Below are 13,109 nucleotides of genomic sequence, written 5' to 3' on the forward strand. Positions count from 1 at the left end.
TTTATTTTAGTAAACTGTAAGTAGGATACGCACTACCAAAGTCGATTCAAAGCTATGGCTATTTCAAATTTTTAACGGGTAAACCAAGGGTCGACATTTACTCATTTTGAAAAGAGTGTCCTTGCCCTCTTTGACGTATGTATGTTATTTTGAACCTGTCTGTTGATCACTTAGAATTTTCAGCTCGATCTTCACCTCCAGTACTAGAAAGGTTTGTTCCATTTTGGTCACCAATAACGTCCCATCCTAGCTTCTTGTTCAACCGTTCATATTTCAATCTATCCCTGTCGCTTACACTAGGACGAACAGTGAGCAACGCACGTTGAAAATCCTCGCGAGTGATCTCTATACGTTCATCCAGAAAAGAGTCATTATAAAACCCAGAAGCATCCAACGCTTCAAGCTTTTGTGCCCCAAAAAACTTTCTTTTCAATGCAGAAATACCAGATTCCTTAACCAAGGACGATAAATCTGCTCCAGAAAAGTTTCTGCATTTTTCATCATTAGCAATTTCTGCAAGATCGACATTGCTTGCGATCGGTGTGCCATTAGCCATTGTGATAGTCTTTAAAATCTCGTATCTTTCATTAGCACTTGGTAGTTCAATATAGAGAGTCTTGTCCAACCTACCCGGGCGAAGCATGGCTGGGTCTATCATGTCGGGCCTATTTGTCGCTCCAATAACAAAAACACCAGTTCTGTCGGAGAGCCCATCAAGTTCAGTCAATAAAGTATTTACAACTCTTGAACTAGACTCCGACATAGACGTGTCCCTTCGTGGAACCAAGGCATCCAATTCGTCAAAAAATATAATGCAGGGCTTAGATGCCATCGCTCTTTGAAACACTTGTCTCACTGCCTTTTCTGATTCTCCCACATACTTATTTAATAATTCCGGTCCTTTCACCGATATAAAATTTGCTCGTGACTCGTTAGCAACCGCCTTGGCAAGAAGAGTTTTCCCGCAACCTGGTGGTCCCCACATCAAGACACCGGATGGTGCTGAAATACCAACCTTTAAATACAATTCAGGTTTTTTTACGGGTTGCACAATGCACATATGTAATTCTATGCGCACTTTTGTCAAAGCACCAACATTCCTCCACGTGACATCAGGGACAGTTGCGAACCCTTCTCTTTTAGCAGTAGGCTGAACTGTTGGAAGAGCTTTAACAAAATCATCGTACGTGATGCATAAGGGCTCAAGTTGTTCGCCAGTTAATGGCTCAGGGTTCCGCTCCAAGAATTTCTGTATAGTTGATATCTGTTCCTGGTCCGATTTGTTTCCAAACCTTTGAGACAACGCCATTTCACTTTCTTTTCCTATTACAGGGTCTATCTCCATCTTATCTTCCAGCATACCACGGCCCTCCTCTTGTTGTTCGCTCATGGTTTCGAAGATCCTCTTAATGGCTGCAACGCCGGCTGCCGTTACTAAACTTTTGAGATCAGCTCCCACATAGCCCGGGGTGAGTTTTGACAATTCTCTGTAACCAAAATTTTCACCGTCTTTCAACCTGATGTTTCTAGTCATTGTCCTCAAAATTGATTCTCGTTGCACTTCATTTGGAACATTCAAACATATTTCTCGATCAAACCTACCGGCCCGACGAAGTGCTGAATCCAAAGAATCCGGTCTGTTCGTGGCACCGATTACAATAACAGGCTTATTATCTGTCTTGTCTAACGTTAGCTCGTCCATTAAGGTCAAAAGTTGAGCGACTATCCTTCTTTCCATTTCTCTTTGGGCACCACCATCCCTCTTTGGAGTAATAGCATCAATCTCATCCATGAATATCAAGCAAGGCGCTACAGACTTTGCCTCTTCAAACAATTCACGAAGTTTCTTCTCGGATTCACCTGACATTCCAGACACTATTGACGGAGCAGAGATGTTGATAAAAGGAACCTTCAACTCTCCCGCTAGTGCATTTGCGATGGTTGTTTTACCGCACCCTGGTGGCCCGTATAGAAGCACTCCCCTGGGAGGCTCCACCCCAGTTGAAGTGTAAATTTCAGGATGCAAAATAGGTAGTCCGATAATTTCAAGTAGCTGTGTGGTAACATTGTCCAAGCCTCCTAGATTGGAGAAGTTGATATCAGGCGAAGTATGGTCAAACTTTCGCTTTTGCTTTTTATAAACACTTTTATTCGCCTCTTTGGCTTTCCGTTTCAGACTGATAGCCTCTGCACTTTGTTCTTGTTCTTGTTCTTGTTCTCGTTCTTGTTCTCGTTCTTGTTCTCGTTCTTTGTCTTCAAAATTCCACATCGACGTTACCGACTTATTAGACAAGTTGGGATCCTTAAAATCCATCAAGTTGGATGCTGCCGGATCGGTACCTTCAGTTTCGGACGCACTGTCTAAATCATTCTCTGTGCCGTTAGTCTTGAACTCATTTTCTTCGTCCTGTCTGATTAGTTTTAGTACCTTTGCAATGGTCTTTTCGAGTTGTGCTTTCTTAGAGCGCTTCAATTCAAAGTCCTTCAGTTGCACATAGCTCAATACCAGGGAAATGGTCAAGTTTTTCGCTGACTCCACTCCGGCAAAAGGATCCTGCAACTCATCAACGCTTAAAGCGCTTCGGTTCTTCTCAGTTCTCTCGTCCAACAAGTCATATGCCAAATTATATACCTTTTGGTCTATTGCGCCTGTTATGTGGTTTCCCTTGACCATTGGTGATCGGTAGTTAAAAGTATCTTTAACGAGATGGGATGAAAGTGGTTGTTCGCTCTCATCTCGGGTCCTAAATTTTTTTGTGGTGAAAAGTGTCGCAAAATATGATGTATCGACAAGTGTTACTGCGACAGCCAAACCTCAGTATAAGCTGCTTAAACAGAAACTCTATATTAGCAGCGTAATTTACTTTACAATTTTGAGTTTTGAAAACTGGGCCAAACTCTACAGGTTCAAGTTCATTTATTGAAAAGGGATTATAAATAGGACACACGCACACACACTCCAGTCTTTAAATATTCTAATAGTATCACTCAGAAAAAAGGAATTTTGGTTCAAGATCAAGATTTAATGAGCAGAAGCAGATGGAAACAGGTTGTTGTAGATATATCATTCCATGACTTTCCATCAGCTACATATGCGCAAAAACTTGCGGCATAGATTCAAGGGGAAAATTTTATGGCTGATTTAGAACACTCCCGCTTTTGCATACTTGTCAGCTACAGTTTCACTGTTCTTTCCCATCAGCGAGCTCCAGTATCAGTCATGGACCATGTCCACAGACTTTTCTCTTCTTTAAACTGTCTCAATCGCTATTGAATGAGTCACTAGAATAAAAAGTTTTCAAAAATATCAAGTGCACTATAGCGTCAAAAGTTTCTTGGCCAACCTATCGTCTGCAACAAGTACGTTTAGTTCATCCAAGGTTATGTCTAGTAATACCATCGCATTGTCGTCAATATTAACAGTCTTGATTGTCCTTCGTTCAGTTGAAGCACTATGAGTTGTTGATGCAGACACCGGTTCAATGAGTAAATTGCATTTGAATAGGACTTCCCAACAATTTCTCAATGCTTTTTTTGACCAATGTTTTTTATTCACCTTCATACTATTTAGTGACAAAGATCTTGAGGGATTTATAGCTGCATCTGACTCTTTCATTAGAGCTTTGTATTCTGCAAACGCCAAATTAAAGTTCAACGTTGGAGAGTCAAACTTCTCGGCCCACTTTGCTGCTGCAACCAACAAAATCAACTCACTATCTGAGAGAGAGTTTACTGCAGATTGGAGGTTGCCCATCGGAGAGTATCTCTGTATAGCATCGCTCAATCCCAAACTGTCAAAGTAAGGGCGGTCAAGAGAAATCTCCGATACCATTATCTTGAACACATTATTCATCTCCCGATAATTTTTAGTGGTGTTAAAGTTTCTCAAGCACAATGTATTTAAAATGTTACATTGATCTTGCTCAAACTTATTTTTCACGCTTTCGTTCCATGCTCTTCCATAGTACGGGCATGCCATTGATTCGACAAACTCATTGTTTAATAGAAGTCCGCTCATTGCATTTTGTAAAAAAGCTGGAAATGTGGGTGTTGGAGAAATTGTTATAATTCGTTGTGAAAAACGACTGTTGACTCTTTTCTCCATGTGGTCTTTGGCGTTTATCTTCGTGGTTAGTCCAATCACTGTAATTGGAATATCACTATTCTGTGACATGTCAAGTAAATTGTACAATAAAGTTTGTTTGTGATTCGAGGTGAATTTCTCAAACTCATCGATAACAAAAACTAAAGGCATATACTTTTCTTCCAGGTCCTTTGCATTCTCCAAAGAAATACTAAGCACATTTAAAATGTTGGCAAACGTTTCGTGTATGGACTTTCGTTCGACAGTAGTTTCCAATTGGTATGATCTCAACGCACCACCATCTTCGTCCAATTTTCGCCTCGTGTTAAAGTCTAATTGACGTGCTATCTCTCTCACTGCGGTATTGTCGTCTGAGTGTATTGAGGAGTTCAAATGTATTGCAAGAAATTCATTCAGGTATTCCTCTTCCAAGCGGTCCAATGCCTTATTCACAATCGTCGACTTGCCGCACGATCTTGGACCAACTAACATTAGTGAATGTCTTTCACGGTGGGCCACAGTTTTCTCGAGAATATTGAACACAGATTCGTAACCACTTGCAATACCAGAATCCTCAAGGTGAGAAGCACCCCCATTTAATTGCAACATTACACGAGATTTCACAGCGGCTACGTCCTTTGCTGATACTTGATTAGTCCCAGTAGTTGCTTTGTTCGATACAGCGTCTGATGCAGTCTTGTTCAAGGTGGTGGTGACATTTGAGTCTATGTGGATTTGTTTGTTGGTAGTATTGACATTGAGCCTACTAGGTATGCTGTTATTTGCAAAAGTTGGTTTACTGATTCTGCTACTGGCAGCACTAATAACTTCACCTCTCATGTTGCAGTTTTAGAGATGATGTATTAAAACTAATTGCAACAGAAACTCCTCCATGCATGAATAAAAAATGTTTTATATTTTCTCGCGACAGAATTCTGCGGCTTTTGCAACACAACAAAAGATACTAATCATCGAAATATTGCCCACTCTTTAAACAATGGACATTCAATAAGGAGTATTTCGTACTCGAAGTCTCCCTCTATTGGGTGCAATTTTTTGGGAAAAGGTCGTAGCAGAATATGCATTATATATAGGCAAAACGTGTCACTATAAACCATGGAAAGTATATTATTATGACTGATTTTTGGCATCAATTTGACGCAAATAATGAAGAGTAGATCACCAGTTAACAGTAAACACTACTAACCATTTCCATATCGTAATTCACCTCAAGTGTTTAAATAATCACAAAGAGGAGCTACAGCCTGAATTAGTAAAAATATGGTAGATATAATTTAAGCTAATATTAAATGGCAGATTGAATCCATTGCTCTGATTGGGTAAGTAATAAGCATAACAAGATTCTAATTCAATTATCATCTGTGTCATTTAGTTTTCTAAAAAATCTCTCTCTCTCTCTATCAATCTCCAATTCATTAAATTGTCTTACATTAGACTCAATTGGCATTTCTGAAACATTTTATATTTGCAAGAGAATGAAAAAAAGTGTAACCAAAGTACAATCTTTTTATTTTTATTTCATACTAGTGCGACATAATTGTTCATACCAATGCGACATTTATTATTCAAACCAACACAACATATTTTTCATACCAGAACGACATATTTTTTCAAACCAGTGCGACATAAATGTTTCAAACCAATGCGACATATTTTTTTACACCACCTACTCACCCAAAGTAATCTCCGTACCTCTAATCCGGTTAAAATCTCATACTGTTAACTCCCATGGCAATACCCCTTACCGACCTCACAAAAACAACTTGAATCACACATTGAATTGATAAATCGAGGACTAAAAGAAAATTTAAAAAAAAACTCCCATTCGATTCAAAAGATTGGGTTCAATTTGATTCAGTATTTATAGTTCATTAATTGTAACCGCCCCAAGAAATTATTTTCTTATAAAACTTCCATATATATTTAATTAGTTGGATATTATCTTAGATAACATCCCACACACCTTAGTACACATAAGACTACATAACTCTCTTTCTCTCTCTCTCTCTTTTCAATAATTCAATGTGTAAACTTTGTTATTTTATTCGTCTATCACAAAAGAGGAAAGAAGTAGAAGGAAAAACATCTTCATCAATGTGACTTCTTATTCTTGTTGTTATTCTTCTCTCTCCTCAAGGATTTTGTTCCACAGATTCCTTCTCTTCTCTCAATTTCTTAATCCATGGCGAGAGATAGAGAAACGCCATATAACCAACAAAAACAAAAAAATACATAAAACCAGATATGGTACTAATTTTTGATGCAACATTAGTTATATCCCGGTGTAACCTTTGAGTATTGACATTATTAATTTTAATCAATTGTTGATTCTGTATCTCCACTCTTTTCAATATTTCAGTTTGTTCAGTTAAACCCTTTAATATCTCCCCCATAACGTCATTTTCCTGTTGTTGCGAATCAATTTTAGATTCAATCACGTCACCAATTTCTAATTCAGCTTCATTAGCTTCATTTTTCTTATCTGGTGATGATGATGATGACTCTAATGAGGACATAATGCTGAACTATAATACACTGTAACTTGTCTGGTACAACTTTATTTATGAATTTTCCTTTGGTTTACATTACGTAATTGATTGATTTTTGATTGACACAGTTTTGTAAAACACACACGACAGTATACAGAAAGAACATACAGTCTTTTTATTTTTATTTCATACTAGTGCGACATAATTGTTCATACCAACGCGATATGAATTTTCAAACCTTACATGTAGTGGGGCGGTAGAAAAGACCGCAGGTTCGTGTTGTTAGGTTATGGAATATATAGATATAGACTTAGGAGAAATGTATCTACTTATAAAGCGAATGGAGAATCCAGATATAGTCTCCATTCGTGTCGTGTCGCTTAAAAGTTACGATCAAAAAACACGACACTAGGTTGTAGTTATTTTTTTTGTTCCAATGTGATTTTGTTCTAACAAAGGACCAAATAAATTGGAACAAGAAAAGAAATGAACCTTAAGCAGACATTACATACTGACAAGTATGTATATGGACTTGGTAATTCTTTTATTTTGGAGCCCGAACTGATGGATTTGGAAAGTCAGTCAGCTCCATTGGAGACCAGTTTTGTCACAGTGATTACAATGAAGCATTTCCTCCAACTAAAATTGAAGTTGACAATTCACATTCCGATATGGAATGTGGTGATGTAGATGTAGACATTAGCTCTGAACAGGATGAAACTTGTAAATGTAAAAGAGGTCCATACAGATACTACTCCTTTGCTTCCGAAGCACAGAAGCAAAGATTCTGGCAACTAGTTATTGAGCAAGGGTCTTTTGCATACAAAGCTGCACAAGCACTCAATATCAGCTTATAAACAGCTTATACTTGGAAAAGAAATTGGAATCGCCTTATTTCTAACTAAATTAATGGCATTTATCGGGAACCTAAAAAGAATGGTCGTAAACCTCTTCTCACCGAAGAGCACAAACTCTTTTTGAAAGAGTTAGTTCTTTCGGACCCCATTGTTACCTTGGACTTCTTGTTGAATAAACTAAGGAGTACATTTGAAGGTGCGAAGGCAAGTGCTTCTACTATTTATAACTTTCTCATCAAAATTTGCAAGTTCCGTCTCAACAGAATCTCTAAATGAGCCATGAGAAGAGACCTGCCAGAATCAAAGCAGGAGAGATTCGAGTGGGCACTTGAACATCAGGATAAACTTAACTTTGATAAGTACTGTATTTTCATCGACGAGATTGGATTCAATATCAGTATGAGAAGGGAATATGGATGGTCAAAAGTAGGTGAAAAGGCTGTGCTTAAAGTTCCTGTAACCAGAAGTCTCAATGTATCATTCTTAGGAGCCATCTCTTCCAAAGGATGCGTTGACTTGAAGGTTAGACTCACAGCTGGGACTTCTCCTAACAAGAAGAGAAAAGTTGATTCCAACACTACGATTTCGGAAAAGAAGACAAGAGTTGGTACCACAGCTGATCATTTTTACTCATTTGTCAAGTTTGTGCTTAGAGAAATTGAAACAAACCAGGCACTTAAGGAAATTAAGTATTTGATAGTTGACAACGCAGCCATCCACAAACATCGCGATCTCCAGTTATTGGTAGCACTGAGTGGAATGGAGCTAGTGTTTTTGCCTCCTTATTCGCCAGCACTCAATGCAATTGAAGAGTTCTGGTCCGTGTGTAAGGCCAAGGTTAAGCGGTCACACTTATCTAGAAAAGAACAGTTGACACCAAAAGTGAAAGAAGCGACAGCAAAGATAACCTTAGAAAGTTATCAAGGATTCTGTAGACATGCCAATGACTATATGCAACACTGTTTAGAACTGACATCTTTCTAAAGTACAAACACTTGTTTTAAAACCAATGAATAGGAAAGGAACAGCATTTAACTTGAGAAAATGACAGCAAAACCTTTGAGAAATGAAAGTAGGAAATGACTAAGCTCAAACAAAAAAAATTTCAGAGTTGACATGATTCCATACTCTTAAAATGATTGCCCTAATTCAACAGGATCCGGTTCTTCAATCGGATTAGAGGTACGGAGATTACTTTGGGTGAGTAGGTGATGTAAAAAAATATGTCGCATTGGTATGAACAATTATGTCGTGTTGGTTTGAAAAAATATGTCGTTCTGGTATGAAAAATTATGTCGCACTAATATGAATAAAAAATAAAAAGACTGTATTCTTAAGAAACTTTGTCTGAGAAAAGAACACAAAACTTTGATAAAAAATTACCACACAAAAAATGTGAGAGATTTGGAACACCTTTACATTACACACGAACCTAAAACAAGGTTGTAATATTATCATCAGGCAGTTTCGAAAGCTTACACGCAAGCCCTCAAACTTGTATCATATTGCAAGCACTCGTGTTTCAAATGATTGTCTTCTAAATATTAAAACTACAGACATCGCCATGTCGAATTGACTCATTTTATTCTTATTATAAAGGTCTTTACTGCTACAACAAAAGGGGACCTCATAGCACACGGATTTTGTCATTTTTTCATTTTCGATCAAAATGGACATAATGGAGATTCAGAAAATGACAGGTGCAGCCAAAACCACAGCTTTAAATTCCAGAACCAACCCATCAAACCAGCGTTCTACCACTGTCTCAAGCTCACTATTATCCCTTTCAAGCCATAATGAAGAAGTACATTCTCAAGCTAGAAAATTGCTTTCGTCTTCATCATCACTAGATATACCTAGTACTTTAGCCAGCGATTTACACTTTGACTCAAACGTGCTACACGAGGTGGTGATTAAGAAGTTTAATCGAACGAGCAGTGGCAAGATTTACGAAAAGGATTTGAAGGACATATTTGCAATGCTAATCGTTTCATTGAATCTTTCAAAAAGTTCAGCAACCTCGGCCAAAAGCAGAAGCTCCTCCCTGCCGTTCACAAGAATTAGACTTATCCCAGTGGCCAAGAAATACTCATATTCATTTCAGCTTCTGAATGCCATTGACCAAATGGCTCACCTACGAGTCGAGATCAACTTTTCAAGTACTGTGACTTGTCTATCTTACAGCTTCCAACCGGAAATTGCATTCACATTAATAAACCAATTCTACAAAGCGAAGCTTTTGCATTCACCTGCCGATAGAACACGAGCTGAGCCAAAACTTGAGGTGTGGTTGCAACCAACTCCCAAAGGATTGTCTATAGTACAATCATTTTGTGCAAAAGTTGGTATCAAGAAGCTGAATATGCCAGAAATCTTGTTGCAAAGTTTGTACAACTCAATGCAATTGTTCCATTTTGACCGAGATCAGATTACAGACAAGGTGATTTATTCCTTAAGTCTAATCCATCTATTGTTCACACGACTTTTAGGCCCATATCCAAACGTATGGTCGCCGATGAATAAGCCAGATCCAATCTCATGCATGAGCAATAGAGGAGGAGTGATTTTCGGTAACGAGGCTGTTGAGGTTTTTAAAACCAATGGAAGTGGTCATTTCCACGAACATATGACACCAGAATTTACACTATATCCGGCTGATCCGTTCAGGTTTCTGGAGTATCGGAAAAATACATTTAGCCTGTCACGTTATTCCGGTGAAGATCTATCAAACTTAAACGTATCAGAAGTCAGCCCATATCATCACAGATATTTTCTGAATCCCGAATCTGACGCGCATATACAATACTACGTGTCCTCAGTCGGGGTTAGACTATATAAGGAAAAAAATTTAGATGGTATTAACCCACCTGGACCACTTTGTTATCGCATCAGAGGAAAAGCCATTGTTCAGTGGCTTATGGACTGCACCGATCTCGTTAAACCAAAGCATGCATTGGAGATTGCAAACTTGTTTCTAAGCCAAAAGTTAATCGGAGCCTGTACTGCTGACGACGAATGCGCTCCGTTTGATCGCGATCAAGACTACCGATTGGATGACAAGGGGATAGAACTTTGCCCGTGGAGAAAAGTTCCCACTACAAGGTCTGTTTCCAGCTCACTTTGGAAACAAAATCCATTTAGGCCCGAAGTCACTTTGGACAATATCATGCAAGATCCTGGATTGAAGTTTCAATTCAAGAGCCATTTAGAAAGGGAGTTTTGTTTGGAAAACTTTGACGCGTATTGCCAATTACAACTTTTCAAAGCCAATTTAAAGCTTTGGAATGATTTGCTGTGTGTCAGTCATCATGAAGAGGATGTGTCATTAAATCAGAAATCTGAACAACACCGAATCATCCTTCGCGATACGTGTATGTCTATCGCGTATCAAATTTACAACACCTACATAAGTCACGAATCGCCATTTGTATTGAATATTGAGTACAGCTTGAGGCTGAAAGTTGTAAAGTTGTTAACGCGGTTTTCCAACGACGAGATAGGTAACAGTGGTGATTTGAAACCTTACATGAAAACTCCAACAGAGGAGTCTTCACTTGAAACAATTGACACAACTCGTGAAAAGTTACGAGCTACAGATAGCAGAAAGCTGAATAGCAGTGGAGACACCAACCCGGACGAGTTATTGAAGGAGTTGGCTGACTTGTTTGATGAGGTAAGTGCCCACTTGTACAAGATGATGCTGGTGGACTCTTTACCCAAGTTTCTCAATAGTCTTGACAAAATATGAAAAAGAAAAACCTTGTAAACTCTATTTATACAAATTAAATACTATGTAAAATGCTTTTCACTACTCAAATTGAATCAAGCTACTGGCTCAATAGTTGTTCCCTTTTTAATGGTTGCCCAACCAATCAAACGCCAGTGCTTCTCGATACGTCTAGACAAGGCAATCTTTTCGTTAATTTCAGTACAAGCTGGAGAAGTCAATTGCAAACGCGCCATATCTGCTCTGACAGCTACTACTCTAGCACCGGTGGCTGTAGATCCAATATTCACCATCAAAACTTCGCCCACCTCCAATTTTCTAACTTTTGCACCTTGTTTCTGTCCCTCGGTTTTCACTCCCAACAATCTCCTCAACAAAAAGTAATTGATTTCGATATCGGAATAAATGGATGGCAAGTTTCCTTTGGCTCCGACCACTTGTCCGACCAATCTGTCAGCTCTACACAAGGTAGGATCAACTTTCGTACCAACTCCGATCAAACCTCCCGGCACGGCAAACTTCAAGTCATTGTGTTCTGCAAATAATGAAACAATGTTTGAAAATATCGTCTTACATTGGATTCTTCCTTGGTCGTCCTTGGTGACAATACCCGGTCTGATTTCAATCTCATCTCCAATCTTGAAAACACCAGTCAAGATAGAACCACCAGCAACACCCCCCTTTAGGTCATCAACGTCAGCACCAGGTTTGTTAACATCAAAAGACCTAATCACAATCAATCTTGGTGATGCAGTAAAGTCTCTAATGGGGACAGGTATGGAGTTCACTATGAATTGATTGACGGCGTCAATGTTATATTTCAATTGTGCTGAAATTGGAACTATGGGTGCACCATCAGCTATGGTACCTCTGATGAACTGAATAATTGACTTTTCATGCTCCAATGCGGACTCTTCTCTCATCAAGTCAACCTTGTTCTGCAAAATAATAACATGCTTCAACTTCATGATTTCAATGGCTGCCAAATGTTCAGATGTTTGTGGTTGAGGACAACTTTCATTTCCGGCAATAAGCAACAAAGCTGCATCCATAACGGCAGCTCCTGACAACATTGTACTCATCAAAATATCATGACCAGGACAATCAACGAATGAAACGTGTCTAACTAATTTATAACGACCTTCGCATCCAGGGCGCTGGCACTTGGGTCTTATTTCTTTATCGGACTTGAAAGACCTGTAACAACCTGGCTCTGGACACTCGGGGTTGTCACACTTGTAAATTTTGGCGTTGGCGTAACCCAATTTGATGGTAATATTTCTTTCCAATTCATCCTTAAAACGAACAGTTTGGACTCCTGATATGGCTCTGACCACAGTAGACTTACCATGTGCGACATGTCCAATTGTACCAATGTTGATTGTGGCTTGTCTGTTGATGATTTCTGGTGAAAGTGGCGTAAGTTCAGAGATGTCTGGGTTGGTGGGTTGTTCAGGCAAACCACCGCCTTCTTCAAACTCTCTTTTAGCTCTCTCCTCTGCCTTTTCATCGTCCTCCTCGTCCAATCCTGCAAAAGCAACTGATTTTTTGCCCTTCAGCTGTGAGTCATCATCCAAGTCTTTTTCTTGTTGCACTTCATTGTCACTCTCGTTCTCGTATTGGTAATCATCCTCCTCTTCTTCGATAGTGCTTCCGATAACAATATCAGGAGTTGCGTTTTCTATATCGTCATAAGACATCCTGGTTCAAAATGTAGATTAATACTAAAGGAAATAAAGAAATTAAAGTGTACTTTAATAAATTTTCACCATTTGTCTCTCTACAAAGCGAAAAAAATAAAAAAAAAAAAAATGAAAATTTTGAAAAAAAAAATTTACATTGGTTTGTTAACTCTTTGTGTTATATAAGTCGTGTATATTTGAGATGATATACATATACAAAAAGAACTCCACTCCCACCATTCATCATAC

The 13,109-nt window shown here is 38.7% G+C and overlaps 6 protein-coding genes across 6 annotated transcripts; 2 read left to right on the forward strand and 4 right to left on the reverse strand. All coding sequences in view use genetic code 12, as the record gives it.

Moving 5' to 3' along the window:
• Positions 1–166: 166 nt before the first annotated feature.
• RIX7 (putative AAA family ATPase) lies at positions 167–2,674 on the reverse strand (the record flags this gene model as incomplete). The annotated part of the gene is made up of 1 exon (XM_051815859.1): positions 167–2,674. One exon carries the CDS (start codon positions 2,672–2,674, stop codon positions 167–169), a length of 2,508 nt encoding a protein of 835 aa, XP_051670712.1.
• Positions 2,675–3,316: 642 nt separating this feature from the next.
• ORC4 (origin recognition complex subunit 4) lies at positions 3,317–4,924 on the reverse strand (the record flags this gene model as incomplete). Its single annotated transcript, XM_051815860.1, has 1 exon — positions 3,317–4,924. One exon carries the CDS (start codon positions 4,922–4,924, stop codon positions 3,317–3,319), a length of 1,608 nt encoding a protein of 535 aa, XP_051670713.1.
• A 1,313-nt stretch (positions 4,925–6,237) lies between these two features.
• Positions 6,238–6,621, reverse strand: CANMA_003665 (uncharacterized protein; the record flags this gene model as incomplete). The annotated part of the gene is made up of 1 exon (XM_051815862.1): positions 6,238–6,621. One exon carries the CDS (start codon positions 6,619–6,621, stop codon positions 6,238–6,240), a length of 384 nt encoding a protein of 127 aa, XP_051670714.1.
• A 1,109-nt stretch (positions 6,622–7,730) lies between these two features.
• On the forward strand, positions 7,731–8,435 carry CANMA_003666 (uncharacterized protein; the record flags this gene model as incomplete). Its single annotated transcript, XM_051815863.1, has 1 exon — positions 7,731–8,435. The coding sequence occupies one exon, from the start codon at positions 7,731–7,733 to the stop codon at positions 8,433–8,435; it is 705 nt and encodes a 234-aa protein (XP_051670715.1).
• A 685-nt stretch (positions 8,436–9,120) lies between these two features.
• On the forward strand, positions 9,121–11,199 carry SST2 (GTPase-activating protein; the record flags this gene model as incomplete). Its single annotated transcript, XM_051815864.1, has 1 exon — positions 9,121–11,199. One exon carries the CDS (start codon positions 9,121–9,123, stop codon positions 11,197–11,199), a length of 2,079 nt encoding a protein of 692 aa, XP_051670716.1.
• Positions 11,200–11,273: 74 nt separating this feature from the next.
• Positions 11,274–12,878, reverse strand: GCD11 (translation initiation factor eIF2 subunit gamma; the record flags this gene model as incomplete). The annotated part of the gene is made up of 1 exon (XM_051815865.1): positions 11,274–12,878. The coding sequence occupies one exon, from the start codon at positions 12,876–12,878 to the stop codon at positions 11,274–11,276; it is 1,605 nt and encodes a 534-aa protein (XP_051670717.1).
• Positions 12,879–13,109: the final 231 nt, after the last annotated feature.

This window comes from Candida margitis (genome assembly GCF_024628925.1).
Source record: "Candida margitis strain CBS 14175 chromosome Unknown scaffold62, whole genome shotgun sequence".
In the NCBI taxonomy this organism is placed as follows: domain Eukaryota; kingdom Fungi; phylum Ascomycota; class Pichiomycetes; order Serinales; family Debaryomycetaceae; genus Lodderomyces; species Lodderomyces margitis.